At 36.0% G+C, this 25,289-nt stretch overlaps 2 protein-coding genes across 2 annotated transcripts in view; one reads left to right on the top strand and one right to left on the bottom strand.

Annotated features, from left to right (window-relative positions):
- Window positions 1-7,040, bottom strand: part of LOC140152713 (conserved oligomeric Golgi complex subunit 2-like) — a 32,520-nt gene extending 25,480 nt beyond the window's left edge. Inside the window, 7 exon segments of the mRNA XM_072175176.1 lie at window positions 286-391; window positions 1,038-1,147; window positions 1,639-1,719; window positions 2,154-2,219; window positions 2,619-2,735; window positions 2,738-2,782; window positions 6,830-7,040. Of these exon segments, the coding sequence (XP_072031277.1) occupies window positions 286-391; window positions 1,038-1,147; window positions 1,639-1,719; window positions 2,154-2,219; window positions 2,619-2,735; window positions 2,738-2,782; window positions 6,830-6,916 (612 nt within the window). The 5' untranslated portion in view covers window positions 6,917-7,040.
- Window positions 7,041-7,196: 156 nt separating this feature from the next.
- Window positions 7,197-25,289, top strand: part of LOC140152712 (WD repeat-containing protein 74-like) — a 35,180-nt gene continuing 17,087 nt past the window's right edge. Inside the window, exons 1-5 of the mRNA XM_072175175.1 lie at window positions 7,197-7,338; window positions 15,244-15,350; window positions 16,115-16,300; window positions 17,198-17,341; window positions 18,574-18,675. Coding sequence (XP_072031276.1) covers window positions 7,281-7,338; window positions 15,244-15,350; window positions 16,115-16,300; window positions 17,198-17,341; window positions 18,574-18,675 — 597 coding nt within the window. The 5' untranslated portion in view covers window positions 7,197-7,280. The remainder of the gene's footprint in view (window positions 7,339-15,243; window positions 15,351-16,114; window positions 16,301-17,197; window positions 17,342-18,573; window positions 18,676-25,289) is intronic.

Raw genomic sequence — 25,289 nt, 5'->3', positions numbered from 1 at the left:
GGCGCCTTGATCATACTGGATATTGCGCCTTATAAGAATTTAATGTATGTATGTATGAGATAAAGAGTTTTTAAACAGGGATACGGTGATAAAAGGCCAAATATTATTTTACACAGCGATAAGTTTATAATGCACCCCTTTTGTCCTCACTTGATGGCGATTCACCACACACAGTTACATACCCCACACACAAATTTACATGGAACTGGTGCTGTAATACTTGTAATAAATATTAATATAGACATACATTGGATTTGTAAATTGAATACAGTATTCTGTACTTACTGGTCTGATCTTTTCTACTAGTGGTAATCCTTTACTTTGTGTTACATAATACTGCAGCTGGTTGAATTCCAAGGCTACACGCTCAATTTGTTGCCCAGACAACTCTCTGTAAATCAAAAAAGATGACAGTGATATTTAAGTAATGAATCTATATGTCCAACCCAATCTTAACATGGTGCATCGTTATTGAGTGTAGTGGGTTTAGGTAAAGTTGACAACTGATGTACACAGAACACAACTGCAAGTTTTGATTGCCACGTCACATGTAATGGAACAAGAATGCACATACTGTATTATACGAGAATAGGTATGTACTTAGCAGTATTCATTTTTCACATATTTTGCAGCTTCTTTTATAGTTTTAAAACCTACACAATATACCAATGGGTCAAAAGTATTTTCACATGCTTTTAGTTTTAAACTGTGGGCTCTGAAATTGGCTGTGAAAATTACAAAAAGAAAATCCTTACAGTAGAAATTTCGATTGAATGACCACAGCCCGACATTGCGTGACAATTTTTGCGTACACCGCACGTTGTACGCCAGCATATGCTACTGTGCATGCAAAATGCAGAAGTGAATCCAACCATGCCAGCTCACTCATGATTGGTTAGTATTTTAATTATTGTATCCAAGGTAGTATTTTTGAGTTGTATTTTGAAATATGCGATATACGATCACGGTTGGATCAAGTACAGCTGTTGAAAGCTGTGTTCATAGTGTAAGTATAAAGTACCATAACAAACACTTACAAATGTTCTCCTAAGTCAGCATCATCTACGTCAAGTTCTTTGCTTATTCCAAGTATTTTCTCCATTTTTTCCACAGATTTGGTGATGTTAATAAGTCTTTGAAGACATGCCTGTAAATAATCATTCATCTAAAGTTAGGCACAATCTTAATGTTTCAAGAAACTATTGTAGTTGCTGATTACCGCTTGTCTTCATTCTTAATAACAGCTTTCTCACAAATTAGGAAAAGAATGAACACAGACATGGTGCATTACTAATGATTGTAATGGCAGCAATCAGCAAATTATAACACCAGCAAGTAGATTTTGTGAGTTCTGGCTTTCAGAAACATTTTCAATGAATTGCCATTTCTAATTTCTAATTTCAGACTTTATACTTTCTCATTATCAATAAATTGGACCTCTTCCCATATCCCTGTCCCATCATCAGGGTTGTAGCTAGGCCATTTTTAGTGCTGGGTGGCATTTGATAAAAATCTTGCATATTTGGCCATTTGTTGTCAAAATTGATCAAATTCTTGACTAATTCAACAAAAATGTGCAATTTTGGACTCATGATTTTGGACCTGATACTTGAAATGGATGTATTGTATTGTGCTTACCTTTTTTTCTCTGATTCTGGCTCTTGCTGTAAGTTTATCCTCCACTGCTTTGATAGCATCATCCATGCCAGATCTGACACTCTGTGATCAAAAGCAAAATTTAACATTTGATAGTGTAATAATCAAATTAATTGTAGGTATAGGCAAAATATATAATTCTTGAAGATGATAGCCAACTTTGGTACGCACATATATTTATGTCGAGCATACTACCCAAAGACCACACACTTACGGAGCAAGCACAGTTTTTAGTACATCGTCTCATGATCGAGAATTAGATATTTTGCATACCTAGTGTCCCTTGCCAAAGTTCTGTAAATTATGTAAATTTGTTATTTAAAATAGTTCTGTAAGTGCCTTAGCATGTTGAATGTACATGTATGCACGGTACTACCTGAAATGGTCCTTGATACATACATGTATGGTCACTATAACCTACATACAATGTATTTGTTAAAAATAGAACAGTAAGTCTTCTTTCAGCTCTGTAATTTTACATCATATTTCAAACCTACCAGAATTTCCTCTTTCAGTTGTCCCAGTGGCACTGATAAGTTGTTAATAGCTTTATCCATTCCAACCTGCACAATAACATAAAGGATTACAAACATTAGTTACATTACCATTTGGCACAAGTAGTTTGAGAATGAATGAGATAATTTGATATACCACTGTTTGATTTCAATGCTTTAATTACAACTGAAATATCCTGAATTTGATAAAGTCAAAATTGTCATGTATTTGAGTTTAGGTTAGTATTTTAGTCAGTTTTATACATACGAGTTGCTTGCTCTGCCTACACCGTTGATTGTTTGATATCTCTCTTTTTTTTTCCCAGAAAAAATAAATAAAAAAACCTAACCAAGAACCAAAACTGAATGTAAACATTTATACTATTTTTCCAAATCTCTAACCACGATTCTCCATAAAGGAACAAAACTGGTAAAAATAAACAACATTTCAAGTTCAGTCAACCATACCAGATTTGATGAGAGATTCACAAAGTCAGCATAGTCCTTATTGATGAGTTCCACCATAGCATTTTTGAGAGACTTGAAGTAAATATGTAGATCCTCCCGTAAAGTCTCCAGCTGGACTCAAATCGGCGACAATCAGCTACAAAGGTATCAACATCAAAGTCATCCTGTAGTAAAAGAGAGTCAATTTCTATAGACAAATTCACCTTATAACTGAAATACATTTTATCTTCTATTGATCTTAAGCCTGCATGGACAGATGCGATTACATGTACAATGTTATTACTATGTTTATACAACCAATTTTAAAAATAAATCAAACTACTGTGTTAGAGACTGGTTTTGTAATTAACTGCACCTGCTATACTTGGCACATGTTTCAGCATAAAGACTCTACAAACATTATTAAGTTTTGGAGAAATGGCCCTCTAAGTCTAAAGACTTTCGTGTGACTTTCATGCTGACCCCCCGCTCCGTAAATTTCCATGGCGCATTGACCTTTACCATTTATTGCTCACCAAACACTTTTTTATATTTTTATATCATATTCAAATATTTGTGTTATTTTTCTTCTTTGCTCCCTTACTTTGTTTCTTAAATGTTGTTATGAAAATACATGTTCTTGGTCATTAATAAACACATTGAAAGCACTCTCTTCCTAGGGGTAGGGCTTTGGGGAAATAACAAAAATATTATCTGGCCTCCTCATTTATGTGTTGACAAACACTTTGCAATTACAAATTTACGCATATTAAATGAATGGTATTTTAATACAATAGCAAATGGTCTCCTGCCATTAGGGCCTCTCTACCTCATCACGTCACAGATTTTAGAAAAAATCCAGACGATACAGGTTATTTTTTTCTTGGCCTTAGAAGTCATGCATCATGCATGTTAGATTTTACTCAAGAACTCTAGCTTCAAATTTGCACACGAAACGCATTCAATGCTGGAGTACGTTGCTATCGTTTTTCTGTCATTCAGCGTTGCAATTTTTGCAACAGGGTTATTTATTCTGTTAATGTTGAAATTTATATGAAAGTCATTTTGATGAGTCTGAAACTGTATCTTTTGAATAAAGATTTCCTTATTTTGAACAGTCCAAAATTTTGTGCAATTTTAGCAACATTATTGATTCGCCAGTGGCCTGTGTTTATTTCTGAACTTCCATTGCTTTACACGGTGTAATGCTTCAGCAAATCCGACTAGATTGCGAATGTGACGGTCTCTACCCTCGAATGTGAAGCTCATCGGTGAGCAAATTCATGACTATAGGCTTCTCAAGCAAGTTAAATTGTTAGTGGAAATTTCAATTGAATGATCCAACCGCGATTAAATTTTGCGTATACATTTCAAACTAGTATACTCTGGTTGCTCTACGAAAAAGGTATAAAAATCAAAACCACTAATCCCTCCAATTAGCTCCTGCTGATTTCCCATTAATATAGACCTATCAACATGGTGTAAAAATTGTGCCAACAGGTTTCATAATAACATTATTACATCATACATAACAATTTTCTATCTTTTGTATGTATTGTCTGCTGTGGTTTATCATTGGGGTGGGCTGGAAGTGTACTTGACCAAAGGGGGTAATTATCAGTAATTGGGCCTGGATTAATCCCCTTTTTCGTAGCAAAATCCAACTATACAACACAAACGCACGACCTTCATGACACTTACATGAGTACTATAACCAATCACGAGTGTGTTGGTATGGTTGGATCCACTTCGTGTTACGCACGCAGTCACACACGCTGGCGTATATTGCGCAGTGTACGAAAAAATCGTCACGCTATCAGAGTTCACAGTTTGCTCTCAAATAACCGGGTCCACTTTTTTATGCTGGACCCATTCAGATCCCATTTATTTGAAATTTGCGGGTCTCAAATTGATTTATGTGGGTCCAAATTGTACTTATGTACGAAACTTCAGAAACACCCGGAAATGTATTTTCAGTACTGGCGCACACAATAAATATTAAAGTATGCCAAATTCGGCACCCAAAACTTACCAAAGTCGAGTCAAATTACTGTGTAAAGACGACTTGCCGCGATCGCCCACTTTCTCATAAAGAACTACATTTACTACCTAATGACTAGTGCCGTACGGAACTATTACGTTGACTTTCGTATTTGGCGAGGAGGACAATTTCTATCTCCTCGTTTGTTTACAAACAGAGAGGTCGACAAAAGGCCTGTCAAAACTGTTCCTCTTGTCCAAGTACTCAAGTATCAAAAGGATGGTCCACAATAGAGTGATTCACGCAACATGAATAGGGGATTAAAAAACTGTGAAGTAGGGTCCAAACACAGCCTGCCTGCTGGACCCATTCAGGTTACATAATCTTATTTTTTCCATGTCCAGTGAGTTAAAAAAGCGTCCTGGACGCGAAAACGCGATAAACTGTGAACCCTGCACGCTATGTCAGGCTGTATCCAATGGATACTATCCATGGGTTGCTAAATTTTAACTTGGAAAGTCACTGATGTCATGGATGTATGTCATCTCTATGATCTGTGATTGCTCAACTTATTCTACACATCAACTTTTTGTCCAAAAAAATATTTAAAAAAAAAGTGATTTGTGAGTGCTCAGCGAAAAGACTCCACGACTATGTACATGTAAATATGGTGATGAATGCACGCTAATAAGTCGCGGCGACACATACACATATCTATATGGTCATGCGCCATGAATTGGGGTATAGGAAAAGGTGGCGGTGTTACATTTTTTAATTTTTTCCCAAACATTTTGTCACAGATCTCAAGAATGGATTGGGGTACTGAACTGGTTTTGGTCTTATTTTCTTGCTAATTTATCTGGCTAAAATTGTTGAAGGTAAAACGTTCATACTATTTGTACTTTGTGAGATATTGCCAATCAAAGGATGTTAAGTCAGGGGTGGTGGAGCCTACGGGTGAGGAGCCTACGGATGAGGCATGTGTTAAAGTATAGAGAATATTGTTTTTTGGAGACTCTCAAATATATTTTTTACTGTAACTTCATAACCCAGCAAGGTATTGAGATGGATTATGTACCATTGTTTTGGTATTTCTGTTTAGTTTGAAGTGTGACTAGTTTTACTCCAAGTAAAATTAATTTGTTGCAAGTGTGCTGCATTCTGTGTCATGGTTTATAGACATTTCCTATACGTTACTGTACTAGGTATTTATTTATGCTCCGAAATGTTCTGACTATCATATTTCTTGAAGGAGTTACCCTACTGCTGTGAAAGTTAGCATTTTCTTGATGGAAATTTGATGAGGAATTCAAATATGCCACTGGTTTTTGTGTAGGGCCTGGAGAAAAAAAGTTTTGATTGATAATGTTATAAAATCATAAAAATTATGTCCGACTTTTGAACACCCTGTATCTCAGTAAGTCAACATAACTCATCATTACATGTTTGCTTTTTTTGGAAGCCTACAATGTTATTAGCACATCTGAAAAGGTTTTACCAGAAAAAGTTTTTACATTAGTAAATAAGAGAGGAACAAAATTTTATACTTTTTGAACCAAAATTTAACTTTTCCACCCTATATGACATTTGTGGCACCCTGTATATTGACCAGTTGTTTGTATGTGTGTATTCCTGGTACTCTAAGCTTGACAGTGATATATAATTTTATAGGGTTTTGATGAACAGTTTATGAATTAGATCAGTTTAAGTACAAACCCATGTAAATTGTTCAATTTTTTAGTATGTAACTCATTTGGCCCCCAATTCATGGCGCACGACCATATACATGTGTAGCTCCTTGGAACTCACGGTCGGAGCTGTGAGTTCCAATTATTGGGACTATCATGACTATCAATGCACAGTAAACCTTTGACGAGCGCGTATTTTAAGCATACATCGCGTATTTACTGTGTTGGACGCACTTGTCTCTACTCTAATTAGCTGCTGAGCTGAGGCGATCTGCTGTTGCCGAGTGGAAATTTATGAATGAACTGTGCGCCATATGTATGTGTTGTTAGCTCAGTCTCAGAATTTGCAACATCACAGTAGTCGCGCTCGTCAAAGGTTTACTGCAAAATACTATAATATATTTGTATATATCATGCATGATAAGTGCATCATTGCATGACATGTAATGTATGTAATAGCATGATGAACATGTGAGTATGAGCTGAAACTAGTTAGAGAAAGCTTTTTGAACTTGATGATATGATTAGATTATGTTATCAATAAATCAATTGTTAATGTTTACCTTCAAAAATTGTTCCTTGTCAAAGCACAGCTGTGATGTTGATTCTGACATTGGCAGCAAACGAAACTCTGTTGTGCCGGACGCCATCCTCGATGTAGGTTTAGCTAATTAGGTCAGAAAGAAGAAAACATAATTTGTTTTTTTACTGGGCACAGTCAAGCAGTACACGTCAGCTGCACAGCAAAATCCACCATTCATTTGTACACAAATAAATTAAAAAATGTAACGCACTCTCTGTGACTCATAATTGACCTTGTTTGCTTGCGATGCTATGAAGCAAAAATTGAATCGGAGCCATGAAGTACACGTTACATATATTCCCATTTGACCTTTTTAGCATCATTTACTAGAAAACGGATGTCACTTTAAAAAGGTCATGTGAAGGATCTGTAGCAGGTCTGTAGAATACTGAGGTACTGAGGCTGAAAAGTGAGAATGTCAATAACAAATCATGGCTGCTGTAGACGGAACACACGTGTGGATTGGTGCAGAAACAGGCATATTAAAAGGTGAACTATTATGTTGATTTCGATGCTTTATTCTTGAAGGAATGATTTCTCATGTAGAATAACATTGCAGATGTGGCTTTCCCTTTCGTGTGGCATTTTGTGTTATATTAGAACCTCTAACTAAATTGTAGTCATGGTAGTAAGCTTACTTGTAAGTTGTAACATAAAAATTTAGTAAGCTGCCAGGCTGCCTTAGGCTTTAACATTTCTGTAAAAATAGATTATTTATTAGTATTTATTACTAGGCTGTATAAACTAGCGCCAATCATGCAATGCATGTTGGATGTAGGTAAAGGTGAATTCAAATTTGCAATAGACACAATCTAGTACAGGGATCTATACCTGATCTCATGTACCAATACCTGTCCTTGTCCTTGTGTATTGGTACATGATTCGGCGAGTATACTTCAGCAATAGCGAATAAGTGGTTGTTTTTTACTCTGTTCAAAACGTCACATGTACACCAAATACAGCCCCCAAAATGGTCTACTAGCTACTTTTAGCGTGCCTTTAACTCCGAAACAGTTTAGTCAAACTCAAAGTTAAAAATGCGATCCCCAACCCTTTGCTTACCTTGGACGAATTTGTAGTAATTTCCGCTAGCTCTGTGTTGAAAAATGTCCGGTACTTGCCCGGTACAAACATAGAAATGGCCACATTTGCTTCAGTCCTGGTATGAATATTTCTTCCGTAATCCAATGGTTACAATGTGGGCATCACAATGATAGTCTCCTACACAACCAGATTGTGTCGGCCTGACGCTCGTCGATCCTAATCGCTAAAGTGAGGACAGCGTGAGCTCTTACCTGCGTAAAAGTCTGTTCGACAAAGGCGATTGTGAATAAGGCCAATTACAATTGATTCTTAGTTTCCTGTTTCCCGCCCGCGTCCAAAGTAGAGAATTGCAAAATATTTAATTATTTTATTTATATTTTGGATTTTCTCTTTAAAAATATCTTTTAATGACTACCATTTGCTACTTTCTGACTTTGATTATATCATCTATAATGATGAATAAACATAGAATCTAATTGTACCATTACTTATGTATAAAATCAAACATAGTAGTAAAATAATTAAATGCATGCTCCTTGTCAAAATGGCTTGATGTAGGTTGCGACCACTTATTTTAAAATAAAGAAAATAAAAGATAATTAATAATTAATAATTAAAAGTCGCCTCATCCCTGGTTTTCAACCATGAAACAGGAAACTAAGAATTAATTGTGAAGGGCCTAAGGATGATTGACAGCGCCGTTCATTGGATGGAGCCATTATATTACGGCATGACAGCAGACAGGTTGCGCTGTCCTCTGATCGACCTTGACTGTTCGTCACGTAGACATACCATGACCTGGGTACATGTACAAAGCTGGGGGATGCGACTGCGGCCGCCATTTTGACACGCTGTATCTACTCTTCAGAAAAATTACTTTTGTTGACGTTTTATATCAAACAATTTTCGATAACGGATTTCTACTAGGATTTCAATTTTTTATTAATGAAGGTGCATGTAGTTTTGAGGAATAACACGGGATGTTTCGAGTTTTATTTCAACTGGTGGTGTAGGAAGGTGAGTTAATTCGTGAATGAGGCCGGGGATTGAGGTTTTGTTGTTTCAACGATCCGATAGTAGGATACGAAACGTAGGCTAAAAATGTCTAATGACGCCATGTTTACATGAAAACATTAGCTGCTGCGAGGTCAGTGTCGTTGAATTAGTTACCTAAATTCCTTTCAGGATATTCTGATTTCACTTACCGGTATTTATGATGTGTACGAAAATTCACCATATAAACTCAAAAGTATGAATGCAAGCTGTTATTGCTGACAATAGAAACACATTGCAAAGTCATTAAAAACAGGTATGTATTACAGACGTTCTTTGGCCGAAACGAGATACAGGCTAGTTAGGCAGTCTAAGGGATCTATACGATGATTTTTTTATTATTTTGGGTGGAACACTGTATAATGATAGGCATTTTACGTTGAAAATACATGTCACCAATGCACCACGCAATTGAATAGCAGCCCGATACTGCACAGGTTCGCTTGTTACCAGTTGCTCTCGTCTATGTAATAGGCAATCGCGGAGCCTAAAAATGTGGCGCACATACATGTATCATTCATGACATCAGGAATTTACGCAAATTTACGGTAAAAGCAGTCCTACCTAGAAAGGATAAAATTCAAATTGAGAAAATATTCTATATGACTTGTTGGGTAAATACTAGAACACGGACCTAGATCCGTCAACGGATCAACGGATCCACATAAAAAATGGTAAAATCCTAAGTGTTGAAACAAATTGCTTCAATAAAAGTTAAACTTACGATCGATCGACCACAGTAATTCATCTCTCATGTTTCATTCACAGGAACACGTACACGTACATCGTATGCTGGTTCATGATGCACGGCGATCGAAGAAAATTGGTATCAGCAGACGCGCCATGGGAACTGATCACGCGATACGGAAAACATAAATAGCGCCCCCTATAATATAAGTAAAACTTCGATGGAGTTTGACAACTTTGACAACTTCAGACGGTGTTCGACACAATAAATATTTTAATAATAATTTTTACCAAGCGTTATTTTTCTGTTATTTTGTACTGTTTTTTTTGTAACTTATGATATTTCTGATATTGTGAACTGATAATGTCATAGTAAATTTAGTGTCACTGATCAATGAAAGTAAAGTAATTAATAATTATGAGTAGTAAAAACTGGATCTTTTGTTTCTTTTAACAACCCTTCCTCGTCTAGTAATAACTGATGGTGTGGAGGTTTTGGGGGTACTGGTGACTACTAGAGATTGTTGTTGTTTTGGCTTCCGTCCCCGTCGAGTAATAGGCTTAACTGCTGGTGTTATGGATTGTGATGGTAGAGGGGGTTGAGATTGGGGCTGAGATTGTGATTGGGATTTTTGAGATGATATGCCTAATGAAGTTGTATTTAAAATGCTCTGTGTGTGAATATCATCATCATTTTTGAACTCTATATAAGGGAAGGGGCTGAATTGTTGTAATTCTAAACAATCCACAAGATGATGCCGCATATCATCCGGGGACATGTATCTAATCTGGGTTGGATCGATGGCATTGATCAATGACACTAAATTTGCTATGGCATGGATGCCACAATCGTTGTAGTTGGGTTGCTTGTCACATCTCATATGACGAAAGTCCAATTTACCCACTGCCTCGGGGGCAAATATGATAGCTTCGGCTGTCTCAAGCATGGACTCGGATACTTTGCCTGTCCAAAGGGAGTCATAGAGGTAGACAATTGGGACCTCCTCTAATGTGTTGTCGATGCCTTGCGTGGAGAGAAGCACCCAGTGGGATCCATGTAAAGGGGTTGTGTTTATAATTTGGTACCACTCTCCCACTTCTATATGAAAATTTGACGGCTTTGCCCCAAATATGCATGTCTGAAGACCAGCCACTTTTGATTGATGTTTGATTATTTGGGTGGAGGCGTCTATAATTCGATCACATATCCACTTTGTCTGTCCATTGGTCCCCAAAATAACGTCGCGGTCATGTTCATATAGGTCAATTCTTAGTCCCATTTTTTCATTGTGCGGGATCCATATTTTGCCGTCTGTTACGGCTGATCCGCTGGCGGATCCGCTGCCAGATCCGCTGCCAGATCCGCTAGCCGCATCAGCGTCAATGACCGTCTTGGCTCTAACTGAATCTGGTGCTGGTTTCACTGACTCCTCGTCTATGTCTTCTTTCCGTGGGATTTTTCGCCCTGCCTTTTTTCCTTTCCCCTTTCTCTTCCTAGTTAAGACATTTAAGTTGAGTTCTGGTAACGGATCGTCCGATACTTCAAAGTGGTTTGCCAACAACACCGCAAGCCTATGCACGCATTGGTCTCCTTTGAGCCCACAAGAGCATGACAGAGGGTTTAGTCTTACACTGTGGATTCCGCTATATCCTTGTACCTAGTTTAGCGGAAAAACTAATCCCATCAGTTTTGACTATCTGCCATGCCCTTGTGAACTTGGTGTTGGATGTTGTTGGTGTTGGGTCGTCCAGAGGGAAGAAGTCTTTTTCACGGATTGACTTGACGATGTCCGATGGTGAACAGTAACTGTTTGGGAGTCTAAGTTCATCAATCGGGATGTTGAATTTGATATATTTTGGGCGCAGTTGATATGTTCCAAGTCCAGCCCGTCCACGTAAGCTCTCACATAGATAATATTCTTGGAGCATTCTTAATGATATTATGATTACGTCTTCGGGAACTTCTTTCCAAGACAGGAGGTCCTTAAGAAGGAAGTTGAAACCTTCGGACAAGTTTGTGGTTATTCCTGTATCCTTATCTAAGGGGCATGTATCTTTAATTATCCAAGAGGCAAAGCGATCTAATTTGGGGGCTATGTTTTTATCAAAGTATTCCACAAATGCTTCGGACCACTTTACGGATTTTGTTTCTAAGTTTTTGGAATATTCTTCATGTGAAGTGGATATTAATGATCGAATCCTTTGAGAGTCTTTTTTCGTTTTTAACCTTTTCCCGTATGTTTTGGACTTGCTTAAGATTTTTTGGTTCGGCAACGGCTTCATGATTGCTTTGATTTTCAACCACCTTTTCCTTGTAGACGATATGCGCTGCCTTGTTGACCGTCTCCTTCTCGATGGCTCGTAAGACGGAAGGCATCGTCCGTATTTTTAATTTTGTTTGCACTGGTGCATCGAGTTTTTTGCTAATCGAATCATCCCCCCAATAATGAACCACGTACATTGTATCCTGCAATGAAAACAAGATAACTTGTTTAGAATGATCCGGGTATGGTCCGGATCCGCATGATCCGGATCCGTGATTTTACGAGAGACTATTTTCTTTATTTATAAAATCTATTTATTTATTTCTTACAACAATGTTAATGAAATGTTATAATTAAATAAACTTAAAAATTTATTTTGAAATACCTCATCATCCGGTTTCCAGTAGGCCTCCCTTCTAAATGCTTTATTCATGTATTGGCTTTATCAATGCCATCTTTCCTCCCCTCTTTGGCATAGAAAAATGCCTTCTTAATTACAGGATTTTTTTTTGGTTGTTGCCTAACACCCGCATTGACCCAACTATATAAAAGAGAGAATACAGGTAAAGGATCGTTAAAATCAGAAGATCCGTGTATGATCCGGTCAGTATGATCCGGATCCGTATGCAATTTCTTTATCTATAATATTATAAAATGTAATATAATAAAAAATACCTATGCCCATCCGCTCTCCAGTCGTCTTTTTTGATCCGTGATCCCGGTTTGTAAACAAAGACTTCCCCACCTTTCGGTCTAAACGGCACTTTTGATGAGTTCACTTCTGAACTCAACAGTTCAAGGACTGTTGGCAAGGAAAGTGGGCTGTTGTAGCCAACTAAAACTGGTTCATTCTTCGGTTTTTCAAACCCTAATCCCACATTTCATTAATAAAAAATTGAAATCCTACTATTACCCGTTATTGAAAATTTAGTTCGATTTATGTCAACCAAAAGAACGCACAAGTCGAGTTCAGATGACCAAAATGGTATCTGCTGCCTCCTGTCACCTCAGATATGACGTCAGTATCAAGCTGCTTATTTCATGAAAAGGTCACAATCGGTGGATCGGATTGGTTGAAATCAACGCCATGTTTTTGACCTTACAGGGGTCAGAGATATGCATATTCATGTATGAAAACAGCGATGCGGATATAGTATCATCACCGGGACTGAGAAATGCGACATTTTCGATGTTTGTACCGGGGAATTTCAGACACGGAGACTCCGCGGAGATTTCTACAAATTCGTCCAAAGGTAACCAAAGGGTTGGGGATCGCATTTTTAACTATCACTAAATGCTTCGGAATTGAGGTCGGCTAAAAAGTAGACAGTTTCGGGACTGTAATTGGTGTAGATGTCACATTTTGAACAGTGAGCGATAAGTGACCAATTTGACGTTCAGCACAAGTGTTTATCTTTACTCAGAGTATGTATTGTGTTTGTGCCCCGGTTTAGGCCAATTTCGCTGACTATAAGCAAATGTGTTAACTAAGGTTTGCCTCTCATACCTACATTGTACATGTTGCTCCTGCGGTTGTAATACGGTATGATCCTCTGGTGGGTGTGTGACTGTGGGTGCATGTCCCACACGCTGTGTACGTACTGTGTTGTGATAAACATCGCATACGGTCTCATGTCATGAATTGGTCATCTTTTGTGTAACATAATTTAAAATGAGATCACCAATTTTGATTCCCTTCAACACAACTTTTGAATAATACATTTTGGACCATTATAAACTTATGTATATTTCTGGAAAGCTTAAAATATTACAAGGAGGCCAAATCAACAAAGTATAACATCATAATACAGGGTAGGTAAGAAATATACAGGGTGGTACATCAACAAAATTATCTTTCTTGTCATGGTAAACCCCAAGCCTTGAATTTCGTTATTTTTAGGGCAGGCCAACTTGGCCTTGGCTATTTAACATTTTAGGGGGCACCGAGGCCATGATTTATTTATTTCATATATTTATTCGTTCATCCATCCATCCACCATTATTTCTTCTTTCTTTATTTATTTCATGATTCATTCATTTATTTATATATATATATATTTATTTATTTATTTCATGATTCATTCAGTGAAATATGAGTATGTAAATAAACAGAAACAAACACCTGGGAGGTGTGATACAGTCAAACTTTTACCTGTTATTAGAATGATAATACAGCTTCAATTTCCATATTCGTTCCAGGTTCGTTATTAGAATACATTCAGGCATGAAAATGTCAGCGTTTTTATTTTCCAGCATTTTTTTTTAACGCTGAAAAAACACGGAAGAAAAAAAAATCACGCAAAAATACGTAAAATAAATCTCCGATAAACAAATTGCAGGATGTCACAGGATCTCTACCTGTTGCAGAACGATCGAAAAACATATTTGCCAACCCCGCTAAGGAGACACGTGTTGGGCGCTTTCGTCAGCCAGGGAACATGCTCCGATGAACTTTGTTATGTGCAGCCTGCAGCGCATTTGCTGCGCTTGTGCGGCAAAAGATCTGGCAACTCCGTTGTGATTTAAACGCTATGGGCGAGGAAGCTGGAGGAAGCGACACGTGGGATCATAATGATTGAGTGTAACCTGCGATTGTATGAAAGCTTAAGCTTTACAGTCAATTGTGATACAAAATAAAAAGGGCTACTTTTAAATTGGTTCCACTTCCGGGAATCGAGAGCATTTTTTTGTTCCCGACCGAGACTCGATCCCAAATGCTACTGGCCACTGCAAAATTAGGGCAAGGCCATTGTGGCCGCGTAAAGTTCTTGTTTTTCAGGGCATTAAGGCCAAATGAAAGGGCACCGCGGCAATGGCCGCGGTGGCCGCCGCGAAATTCGAGCACTGGTAAACCCCATATTTTCCTTTTCTGAAAGCTACATTGTATGTAGCTAAAAATAAATGGATTTAGAAAGACATTACATTACATGGGTCCTTCAAACAAATCAGGAAGAAAGAGTTTGGTATCTAAAAATATTAAAAACAAATTGTGTTCACTGCATAATCTATTGAAGATATAAAAATGCAATAATAAAAAGTTACAAATTGGTCCCATTTGGATATAAACTTGTAATATTTTGGTAACTTTTTTGTAAATGTTTTAGAATCAATCCCAAATGATTGCAGTACTTCGCTCTAGGTATCCGCGAAACAATTTTTTTATTTTTTATTTATTTTTTTTTTTTTTCCCAAATTTTTTTTTAATGATGATAGCACTTGATATTCGGTTTAGGTACTCTCCAAATCTGTTTAAAGAAAAAAAAAGCGCATTTGGAGCCAAAATACGCAAATTGCGCAATATGAAATGAACTTTCATTGAGCATTTTATTTGTTGTTTTATTTACAGGTGTTAATTTGGCTAAAAAGTCAGGTGTGAACTATGCAGACTTAACAGAACTGAGTAAGGATCAAGAAATCACAGTTATCAATTGGGCAGAAAAAGGAGAAGATAAGGTAGATTATTATAATGAGATGGAATGAAGCAAAGGAGGTACAATGTGTATTCTTGAAGATTGATTATAGACAATAATACTCTTGTTAATTCATACACTGTATGAGATAGCAAATACATCAGTGAGCAAATGGAAGATGGCTGAAAAGTGCTCAATATACATGTATATTAAATTTAACAATAGACATTATAATTTCCAAGGTATTAGTTACCTCTGTTGGGACATCCTAGCCCAGAGTGCCCATCTGTCTTTTGGAGTACATGTAGCTATTGGGCTGTCTGAATTTGTGTCACATTGCTGTTATTGGTCTCTGTAGACCTCTGTACATCCAGTCCATTTACCATTACAGCATATTATACCTGGTACTTTGGGCCAGTGCCCATGGAACAAATTCAGATTAAGGGCCTTGTACACATACATTTCCAAGCGCTATAGTTCATGCACGGCTTCAATAAGGCTTGAACTTCACCGTAGTCTTATAATTTTGAGCACTGTGCTCTTTTCACTCAGATTAGTGTAAGCTGGTGCTTAGAATAACAAAATGTGGAAGATGACTGATAACCAATTTGAAAATGCTGAACTGAAACAAAAAGTTCACAATTGCAAGTAATAATGATTATTATTGTCATAATTTTGTGCGCCTTCATGTAGTATGACTTCATATGCCTTTATTTTAGTTCGTTATTTTTGTGAAAATCATTTTGAATATTGATGTACATTTAGATTATTTGTGTGTTTCTTTTTGATAATTTACCAAACCTTCAGATACTGACTGGTCTAAGGAATGGACTTGTAAGAACATTTGATGCCAATGCTGGTGTGTATTTGAAAGACAAAGACTGCAGTGGTGGCGAGGGAATCTTCAGAGGTTTAGCAGCCAATGATAATGCTATCATCACCTGTGTGGAATCAGGACTTCTTAAAGTGTGGAAAGATGAACCTGAAGAATGCGTAAGCAGCAGGTGTAAACTATGATAAATTGTATCCAATTTCAACAGTAGTTGAACCCTCACCCTATCCAGAGCCTCCAATTCAGCGAGAATTGGATAATTAATTCTCGCAACAATTCTCCTGAACATAGTTTGTGAGAATCAGAATTTATTCTCCCTAGATCATTAAATCCCTACTGCTTGCAGTAAGTCACAACGATCAGTTGAATGGTACACAAAGTGCAACAAAAGTGAGCCCTTGCTGTCTTTAACACTAACACTTCTTATAATAAGTGTTAGATTATTTGGTCATGCATGGACCGGGTACATAAACATGTGACATTAGTGCATGTGGTATTTACACCTTTACTTACATCATCCGGGTACTAGTAGTTACAAAAGCTAATCCCAACAACTAACTCTAATCATAATAACGATATGCACTAACACAAGCCTTTCCGTAACTTTAATGGAAGACACAATCAGTCGTCAAGCCTTTTTTGTTTGTTTTAGAACATTAAGCCTTCTAATAAGACTAATGGGGGGTAGGTGTAAAAAACAAAGCAAAAAACAAGTGATGTTTACATGCACAGTTTTTTTTTTTACAACAGCCAAGTGGCAAGTACATGTAATGTTGCATGATGTCAGGCTAGTAAACATGCAAATCACATGACCAACTGACTGGTGGGAATTTGACCTCCTTGATCGACTCAAATGTTGAGCAGGTATTAGTTTTCTATTTGCTCCCATTGTGTAATAATTTGGAGCTATGTTGCTGTAATGATTGCAATCGTTCATGTATAGTTTATCTTGAAAATGTTCAATGTTCATAATTTCTGAATACCTGCAGTATTCTTTTTTCAAAACATGCAGGAAATTGTTGTTGATATGACTGTCTAAATTGTTTCATAATTTGCAGACAGAGATTGAAGTTGGCGCTAATATTTCCAAGATGAGACAAAACTTCAATGAACCTCATCAGGTAGCTACAGGTGGCAAAGAGAATGATCTCAAAGTCTGGGACCTCAATGACCCCACAGAACCAATATTCAAAGCAAAAAATGTAAGTACATTGTATACAGTCCTGCTCTCCGCAGCCCTCAAATTAAAATTTTTTTTCAAGCTGGGGTGAAATTCCTTATGAGGTGCAATTTAAGTGCAGGTTCAAAAGTAGGTGAGTTTGCTTGTTATAAAATTTTGTGAAATGCTATACCCTGGCCAAGGTAATGTACATGTAACAGTAATATAGTACATGTAGTCTTTGTTTGCCATCCTGCATCTTGCAATGCAGCAGGATTTACCTATTAAAGTTTTTCATATGTACAGTATGTTTGTCATACCATGAGCAGGGACAGGCGATTTGCGCGGAACTTTTTTTCCGCGCAATCTCCGCACAATTGGCTATTTTTTTTCCTATGGGCAGGGATACATGATTTGCACTGAAAAATATTTCCGCGCAATCTCCGCGCAATTTGCTATTTTTTTTCCGCGCAAATCGTCTGTCCCTGACCATGAGCAAAGTTTGCATTTAATTTAAATCCAACAACCTTTTCACTGCCTTTAACAAATTCGTACCATATTCCATTGGAATTAAATGGCCTCTTCCAGCTTTCAGCAGTAGATGCCTTAAAAAGTTTGATTTGTCCGGGTTTTTTGTGTTTTTTTTGTTTGTTTTTGCCATTTTAATTAAATTAATTCATACGGCACTGCACAGCATGCATCACAATTATTGTTAAAAGTTATCTATAATATGCAGCACATGGCAATATTATAATCATGTCATCAAGGACCTACGACCCCAATAATGCCAACATTCTAAATTTGTATAACATCAATAGAGCCACACTGGTCCAATGTTACCACATCTTTGTTTGCACATTATGTGAATGACCTTGCTCTCCAATCACTTTCTGTGCATTGATCTTTTGCCCTTACAAAATTTATTTTGAAAAGTGAAAATGTGCATTAAAATGACCCAGAAAATATTATGTGGTAATTGATTACCTGCATGCTGAAGCAATATTTGCATTTACGGTATAAAAATATTAAATGTTTATGTGTACAGAATGACAATGCTATATAGTTATGCCGCTTCTTAAAAATGAACTTGTATTAATTTGCGGAAATCAATTTTGAAATTATCAAACTGAGAATTAACCCGGTCCTGGTCCACTTACATAAATTTATAATTATTTCAAATTGATTTCTTTGTTGAAAATTGACAAAATATGTTATATTTTTCTGTATGTATTTCAAATTTTGAGCATAACATTTTTCATGATTTTGTGATTGCAGGTTCGCAATGATTTTCTAGATCTAAGAGTTCCTGTGTGGGTGACAGATATGCAGTTCCTTCCAGAAAGTGACAAGATAGTAACATGTACAGGCCACCATAAGGTAAGATAATTCACCTCAACTTATTCAGTATGAGGTGTTTTTTGGAGTGTTTGGAGGAATCTGGGCTTTCAATCCCAATGGTAACAAACAACTTCTTTGGTCATCTTCTCTCTTTTATCATTCCTCTTTCCTTTCCTAGCCAAAAACAACTTTAAGCATTTGAGATAACCTTCATTTAATGAAGGGGTGGGGAATTGCAAAGTGATTTTTTGAAATTTGCGATATAATACAAATTTTATGGCAAATTATTAAAAAAATTTAGTAGTTGTATTGTCCGATTTCAAACCAACAGTGAATTAATCATCAAGGAAACACTTCAATACCCGCGACACGCAACAACTCTCATTGGCCGCTGGGTCAAGCAACACATTGTCAGCATAAAATTGACCTCTGATCCCGTAAACAACAACTTGGAATTGTCCATTTCTCAGCAAGGGCAAAATGAGTTGTTGCACATTGTTAAACTTTATTTTGGTATTTAACAGTCCTCAAAGTAAACTTTATTAACCTAATGATATGTGTATGTAACTGGGATAAAAGGCCGACTATCAACTGAAAATGTTAACCTTTCATATTGAAGATATACATTTTTTCCCCAAAAGACCAATTTTTTTTTTTGTATTTTGGGGAAAAAATCTATGATGGATGGCTTTTCATCCTAGCTAAATACATTTTAGGTACATTTCATTAGATTTCTATAATTTACTTCGAGGACTGTTAAATTTAGAAAATATCAATTTATAATCATTTGTCATCAATGTGTAATATATCGCAAATTTAAAATCAAAATTATTTGATATCATAAGGACATTCATCGTTTTCAAAATGCAATACATGTATGTCTGATGTGCTCACAGGTCCCACAAAAAATACATGAAAACTTCGCTATCCAAGCCCTTAAGAAAACAATTTTTCCAGTGTTTACTTTGCATTGTTGTCTGTTCTTGATAATACATAAGCATTATGTCCTTGATTTCAATCAAGTATGATAGGTAAACATGTAATAAATTGTGTCATTAATTTCAACCATGACCTTCAATCAATCATCAGTAATTTTCTGTTCAATGTATATATTTGCTGGATAATTTGCTCTAGATGTATTTGTAATAATGATGTTCCTTTCACTGTCGTAGTGTCGTGTTTGAGTAATAAAAGAGCATTTATATTGCTGTTGTGTTTGTGATATTAGTTTGGCAACCAGTGTTTGAACAGCAAGCTGTTACACTTAATTACACTGAATAATCAATAATTAGTATTAAAGCTGCTCTAGTCATGCCATCTAGATATTGCCCTCTTCTTTGATTTTTCTCTTTTGTCATTTACCATGTCTACATTATATTCCTTTTTCAATACAATTTCCAGGTTCAACTTCTATTCTTATAGCCATAAATTATGTATGATCTCCATCAGATTTTAAATTTCTTATTCTTTGCTCAAACTGCTGAAATAATATAGTAATAACTGTCACGAAAGGTTTCTGTCCATTTTAAGCCAAAGTTACAAAGTTAAGTGAAATAAACCCCAATGGCTATTTAGGCTGTTTAACTGGAGTTCTATAATTATGACATTATTTCAAAATTGGGCTGTTGACCTGACAAACACAACAAATTGGATTGATTTTATTTAGGTGTATAAGTCGACACATATGCACACATTACACAGTCATGTCCCAAAAAATTTGAAACAAATAAACCAATTTCATTGTAAATTATGGCTTTAATAACATATAAGTTTGTGCCCACTATTCCAACATGTTTTTTGACAAAATGAATTATTGGCAATTTTACCCTCTATTTCTGGTTTGGGAGATACCACCCTTCATATATAATATCTTAAAGTGTTTTTTTAATTTAAATATAAATCAATCTGTTAAATGAATAAATTAGAGATACCACCATAACAAAAAAAATTTCAAACAATCCGGAAACAATGTTTCTACTTTGATAATGTAAGCAGCATGAATTCATGTCACTGTATTGTGGACTCTGATAGATTCTTGGTCTGCATAAATTGCCAGTGCATGTATGTATGCTTGACGCTTGGATACAAAAAGGTTGTAAGTGCTGTGTTATATGCACTTATGACCTTCTTGTATTCAATGTACATTGTATCAGTTGAATACAAGAAGGTTGTAAGTGCTTTGTTATTACTATGCACTTATGACCTTCTTGTATCCAATGTACATTGCATCAGTAGAATACAAGAAGGGTTTAAGTGCTTTGTTATTAATATGCACTTATGACCTTCTTGTATTCAATGTACATTATATCAGTTGAATACAAGAAGGTTGTAAGTGCTTTGTTATTACTATGCACTTATGACCTTGTATTCAATGTACATTGTATCAGTTGAATATAAGAAGGTTGTAAGTGCTTTGTTATTAATATGTACTTATGACCTTCTTGTATTCAATGTACATTATATCAGTTGAATACAAGAAGGTTGTAAGTGCTTTGTTATTACTATGCACTTATGACCTTGTATTCAATGTACATTGTATCAGTTGAATATAAGAAGGTTGTAAGTGCTTTGTTATTACTATGCACTTATGACCTTCTTGTATTCAATGTACATTGTATCAGTTGAATATAAGAAGTTTAAGTGATTTGTTATGGCTATGCACTTATGACCTTCTTGTATTCAATGTACATTGTATCAGTTGAATACAAGAAGGTTGTAAGTGCTTTGTTATAACTATGCACTTATGACCTTCTTGTATCCAATGTACATTGTATCAGTTGAATACAAGATGGTTATAAGTGCTTTGTTATAACTATGCACTTATGACCTTCTTGTATCCAATGTACATTGTATCAGTTGAATACAAGAAGGTTGTAAGTGCTTTGTTATTACTTTGCACTTATAATGACCTTCTTGTATCCAATGTACATTGTATCAGTTGAATACAAGAAGGTTGTAAGTGCTTTGTTATTACTATGTACTTACAACCTACTTGCATTCAATGTATATTGTATCAGTTGTAACTAATCAACTAACCCTAACACTACTAGACCATACAAAATCATATAGCACAAAGCGACTGCAAGACCATACATCTCACATGATCCAATCATGCCAAACTACAAAGGCATGAAACCATTGGCCGGAGGACAGTCACACATGGCTCGCTATACCCTGTTATGCTGGCTAGCACCCGAGGGGTCGGTGCGTCCATTCGCTTATTTGATTGATTGATTGATTGTTGATTGATAAAGTTTCTAGACCATACAAAACCATACAGCACAAAGCGACTGCAAGACCATGCATACCCCATGATCCGATTGCATAATCATGCCAAACTACATAAGCACGAATCCGTTGGCAGGAGATGGTCACAGACATGGCTTGCTATACCTTGTTCTGCTGAGGGGTCAGTGGGTCCATTCCGGGGTGGGGAAAACGAATCATCTTCTTTCTTCTTTCTTTCCTGTCACCAGGATCTGTGCTGTCACATAGGCAAAAAGCAGAGAGGGAGTTGGGGTTAATTAAAATATTATAATTAATTTAATATTATACTACACAATGTATGTTTGCCAAATTCTAACATGTGCACCCATTAAAATAGAGAAAACATGATCATGTACTATTATATTAGGTATTATAGGTTTTGATTAAGAGGTCACAGTAGGTTTTGTCCAAAACTGTAGCATGCTACAAAAAAGAAATGTATATTTACATGCTTTATGTAGCATTCTATTTTAAATTATTTCTGCATGTTGACTGTAACCAGCACCCGGATTAATAAATGCCCCCTCCCTAATAATTATTTGCAATGTAAAAGTGACTGAAATGCCAAAATTTATCTAGCATTGTTACATTTCTTAAAATGAAATGAATGAAAATTTGTTTGATATTGCGAAACAAAAGGTCAACTTCCTTCCAGTTCATTGCCAATTTATTATAGAATGGATGGTAATTTAAAGAACTAATAAAATCATATTCTTGAATCTTGAATAAAAATGAACTTACAGATGTAATTTTGTAGTATTTACCGATAACACACTGTTTATCTTGATTTAACCCCGCAAGTGAGTCGCATTTTCAATTTTCTCTTAAAACACCCCTTTTGAAAAATTTCTTGTCCCTTGGGTGTTTATTAGGGATAATATGGTATGAGATATATTTAAACGACATATTTCATTTCAACCAAATGTAGGCTGCACACCCACACAGGATTAGGGCGCTTAGTGGAACTGTCAGTATGATCTTGTTGGGTAAATTATGTCAATATTTATAGTAACAACATAAATTATACACATTATGGGTTAATTGCAACAAGCCATACATAAAGTCAAAAACTTTTAGTTTTAATTCCTGTTTATATTTCATTTGGAAATGTACCTCTGGGCTTCCATTTACTCCAAAAATAGAAAATTTGGATCTTTAAAAAAATCAAGAGGTTGCTTACAAAAGAATATCACTTAATTCTTTTTGAAAGATCCATCAGGTTTGCCTGGAGTTGTTAGTAAGTGTGTCAAATATTGATAAGGTCATCAAATGAAAGATGCAAAATGTGACACAACCAAAGGCTGCCTTGTGCACATACTTCAAATAGGTTTATTTCTAATAAGATACACTCATAAACCCACAAATATATGCAATGCATGAGATCCAATTATACAAGTTTACAAAAGGTGAGCTCGATGCGCATTTATTAATAAACAACAATGGACCTCCTCATAACATTAATGACCTCTGAGTGTGAATCCTATGCTAACAAACAATTTATGTGCATGCAACTGCCATATTTGTACATTGCATGATTAAGCCCTTTTGTAGTTGGTGACTACCGGGTTGGCTATTTCATATTTAAGGTAAAATGAAAGGTTAAGTTAGAATTGTACTAATATGATAATATTATGCAGATGGAATCAAACAAACTGAAAAGTGATGGTTATGAACAAGGTTAAGTATTTATGGGGTAAAAAACTTTTTTTTTGGACCACAGAATATCTTTGAGGGCTCTTCCTTAGTAGCAAAAGGCCAATTCCATGCCAAAAGTGCCTTTGTAACGTCCGTAACAAAATTTTGGAACATTATTGCTCAAAACAGGAGCATTTATTTCAAACTTGCTAATCATGCCTCCATAGATTGATGTCACACCTACTTCAAGATAGTAAAGAAAAAAATCTGAGGATGCACCTTGACAGTTTTTTTTCATCATGAAAAACGTTACGGACGTTACATTTGAGATAAAATGTAACGTCCGTAACACTAAATCAACAGTGTAGGACGATACAGGAATATTAATTTCAAACTTGCTTTTCATGTTTACATAGAATGGAGTCAGGGCTTGCTCAATGTTGTTAACAGAAAAAAATTAAACACAGAACTGAATGGAGATTTAAGGATATGTACCATCTGTCAAAAAGGCAGGCACTTTCGCGTAACGTCCGTAACGCTCGTTTCTAATTTCTGTAGCTAGTTAACTAAGAAAGCCAAAACAAAATTGCTTCATAATAATGAACATTAGAGTGTGTACTAGTAGCATACTAAGAAATAAAGTGTTATCCTAACAACAAACATGTGTGCTATTCGCTTAAAAGTTGTAAGTTGCATGTATCTGTAACGTCCGTAACGGTGGAATTGGCCAAAAGCAAAATGTGCAGATTTTTCACAATACCCTCAAAAGACTGAATGCATATAGTCATACTCATTATGCTCTAATTTAGCATAATTTGTGATTAGTTAATTAGGAGCAGCACTACTAATTAGAATGGATAGGGTATTTCAATCCCTATTCATCCTAATCAGTTTAAAAACAATGTTGATGAAACTAATACAAGGCAGCACATGTCATGTAACATTTTTCACCTGAACAATCCAAATTTACATGTACATAAATATGCCCTCATGCAAATCATGTTCCTGAAAGGTATGATATGATTAGTGGAATGTCATTTCATGTAACATGTACTACATATGTCCCCTATCCCTCTTTCTTTGAAATGAGTGATGATATGAGTATGTTATGATTTTTGCTGAACCATGAAATGGTATCAACCTATATGAGTGTGGTTACTTACTTACTAGCTTACTAGCTTACTAACTGACTAACCATTTGGTCTGAAATGGACATATCTCTTAATGCCACGAAGGTATGACCCCATGAGTGGTGTCATATGAAAGAGGAAAACATAAAGAATATAATAAAAAATATTTCCAAACGTCCAAGGTCATCCAGGGGTCACAGGGGTAAAAAAAGGTCATTTTAACCGAAAATGCTCCGATTGAGCTTAAATTTAAATGCAATGATCCTTATGACATTCTAAACATGTTTAAAACATTAAAAAAATTATTTAAAGTCATTAAGGGGTCATAAAGGGGTCAAAGGTCAAGGTTTTCAAAATGCTTCAATTGAGGTGAAATTTAAATGCAATGATCCTTATGACATTCTTAACATGTTTTAAATATTTTAAAATTCATTTTAGGTCATTAAGGGGGTCATACAGAGGTCAAAAGTCAAGTTTTCAAAATGCCAGCTTTCCACGATCAAGATATATTAAAACGGCAATTAATGAAACAGTCTTATTAAAATTAATATATCCAGCACAGTATTGCTGCTTGATCAGATTGTCACAGTCATCCGGGAATCCGCCTAACTTACCTCGTGC

Source organism: Amphiura filiformis, chromosome 5 (assembly GCF_039555335.1).
Source record: "Amphiura filiformis chromosome 5, Afil_fr2py, whole genome shotgun sequence".
NCBI lineage: Eukaryota > Metazoa > Echinodermata > Ophiuroidea > Amphilepidida > Amphiuridae > Amphiura > Amphiura filiformis.
Note: the sequence above shows the minus strand (reverse complement) of the source record. Positions and strands in the feature narration are given on the sequence as shown.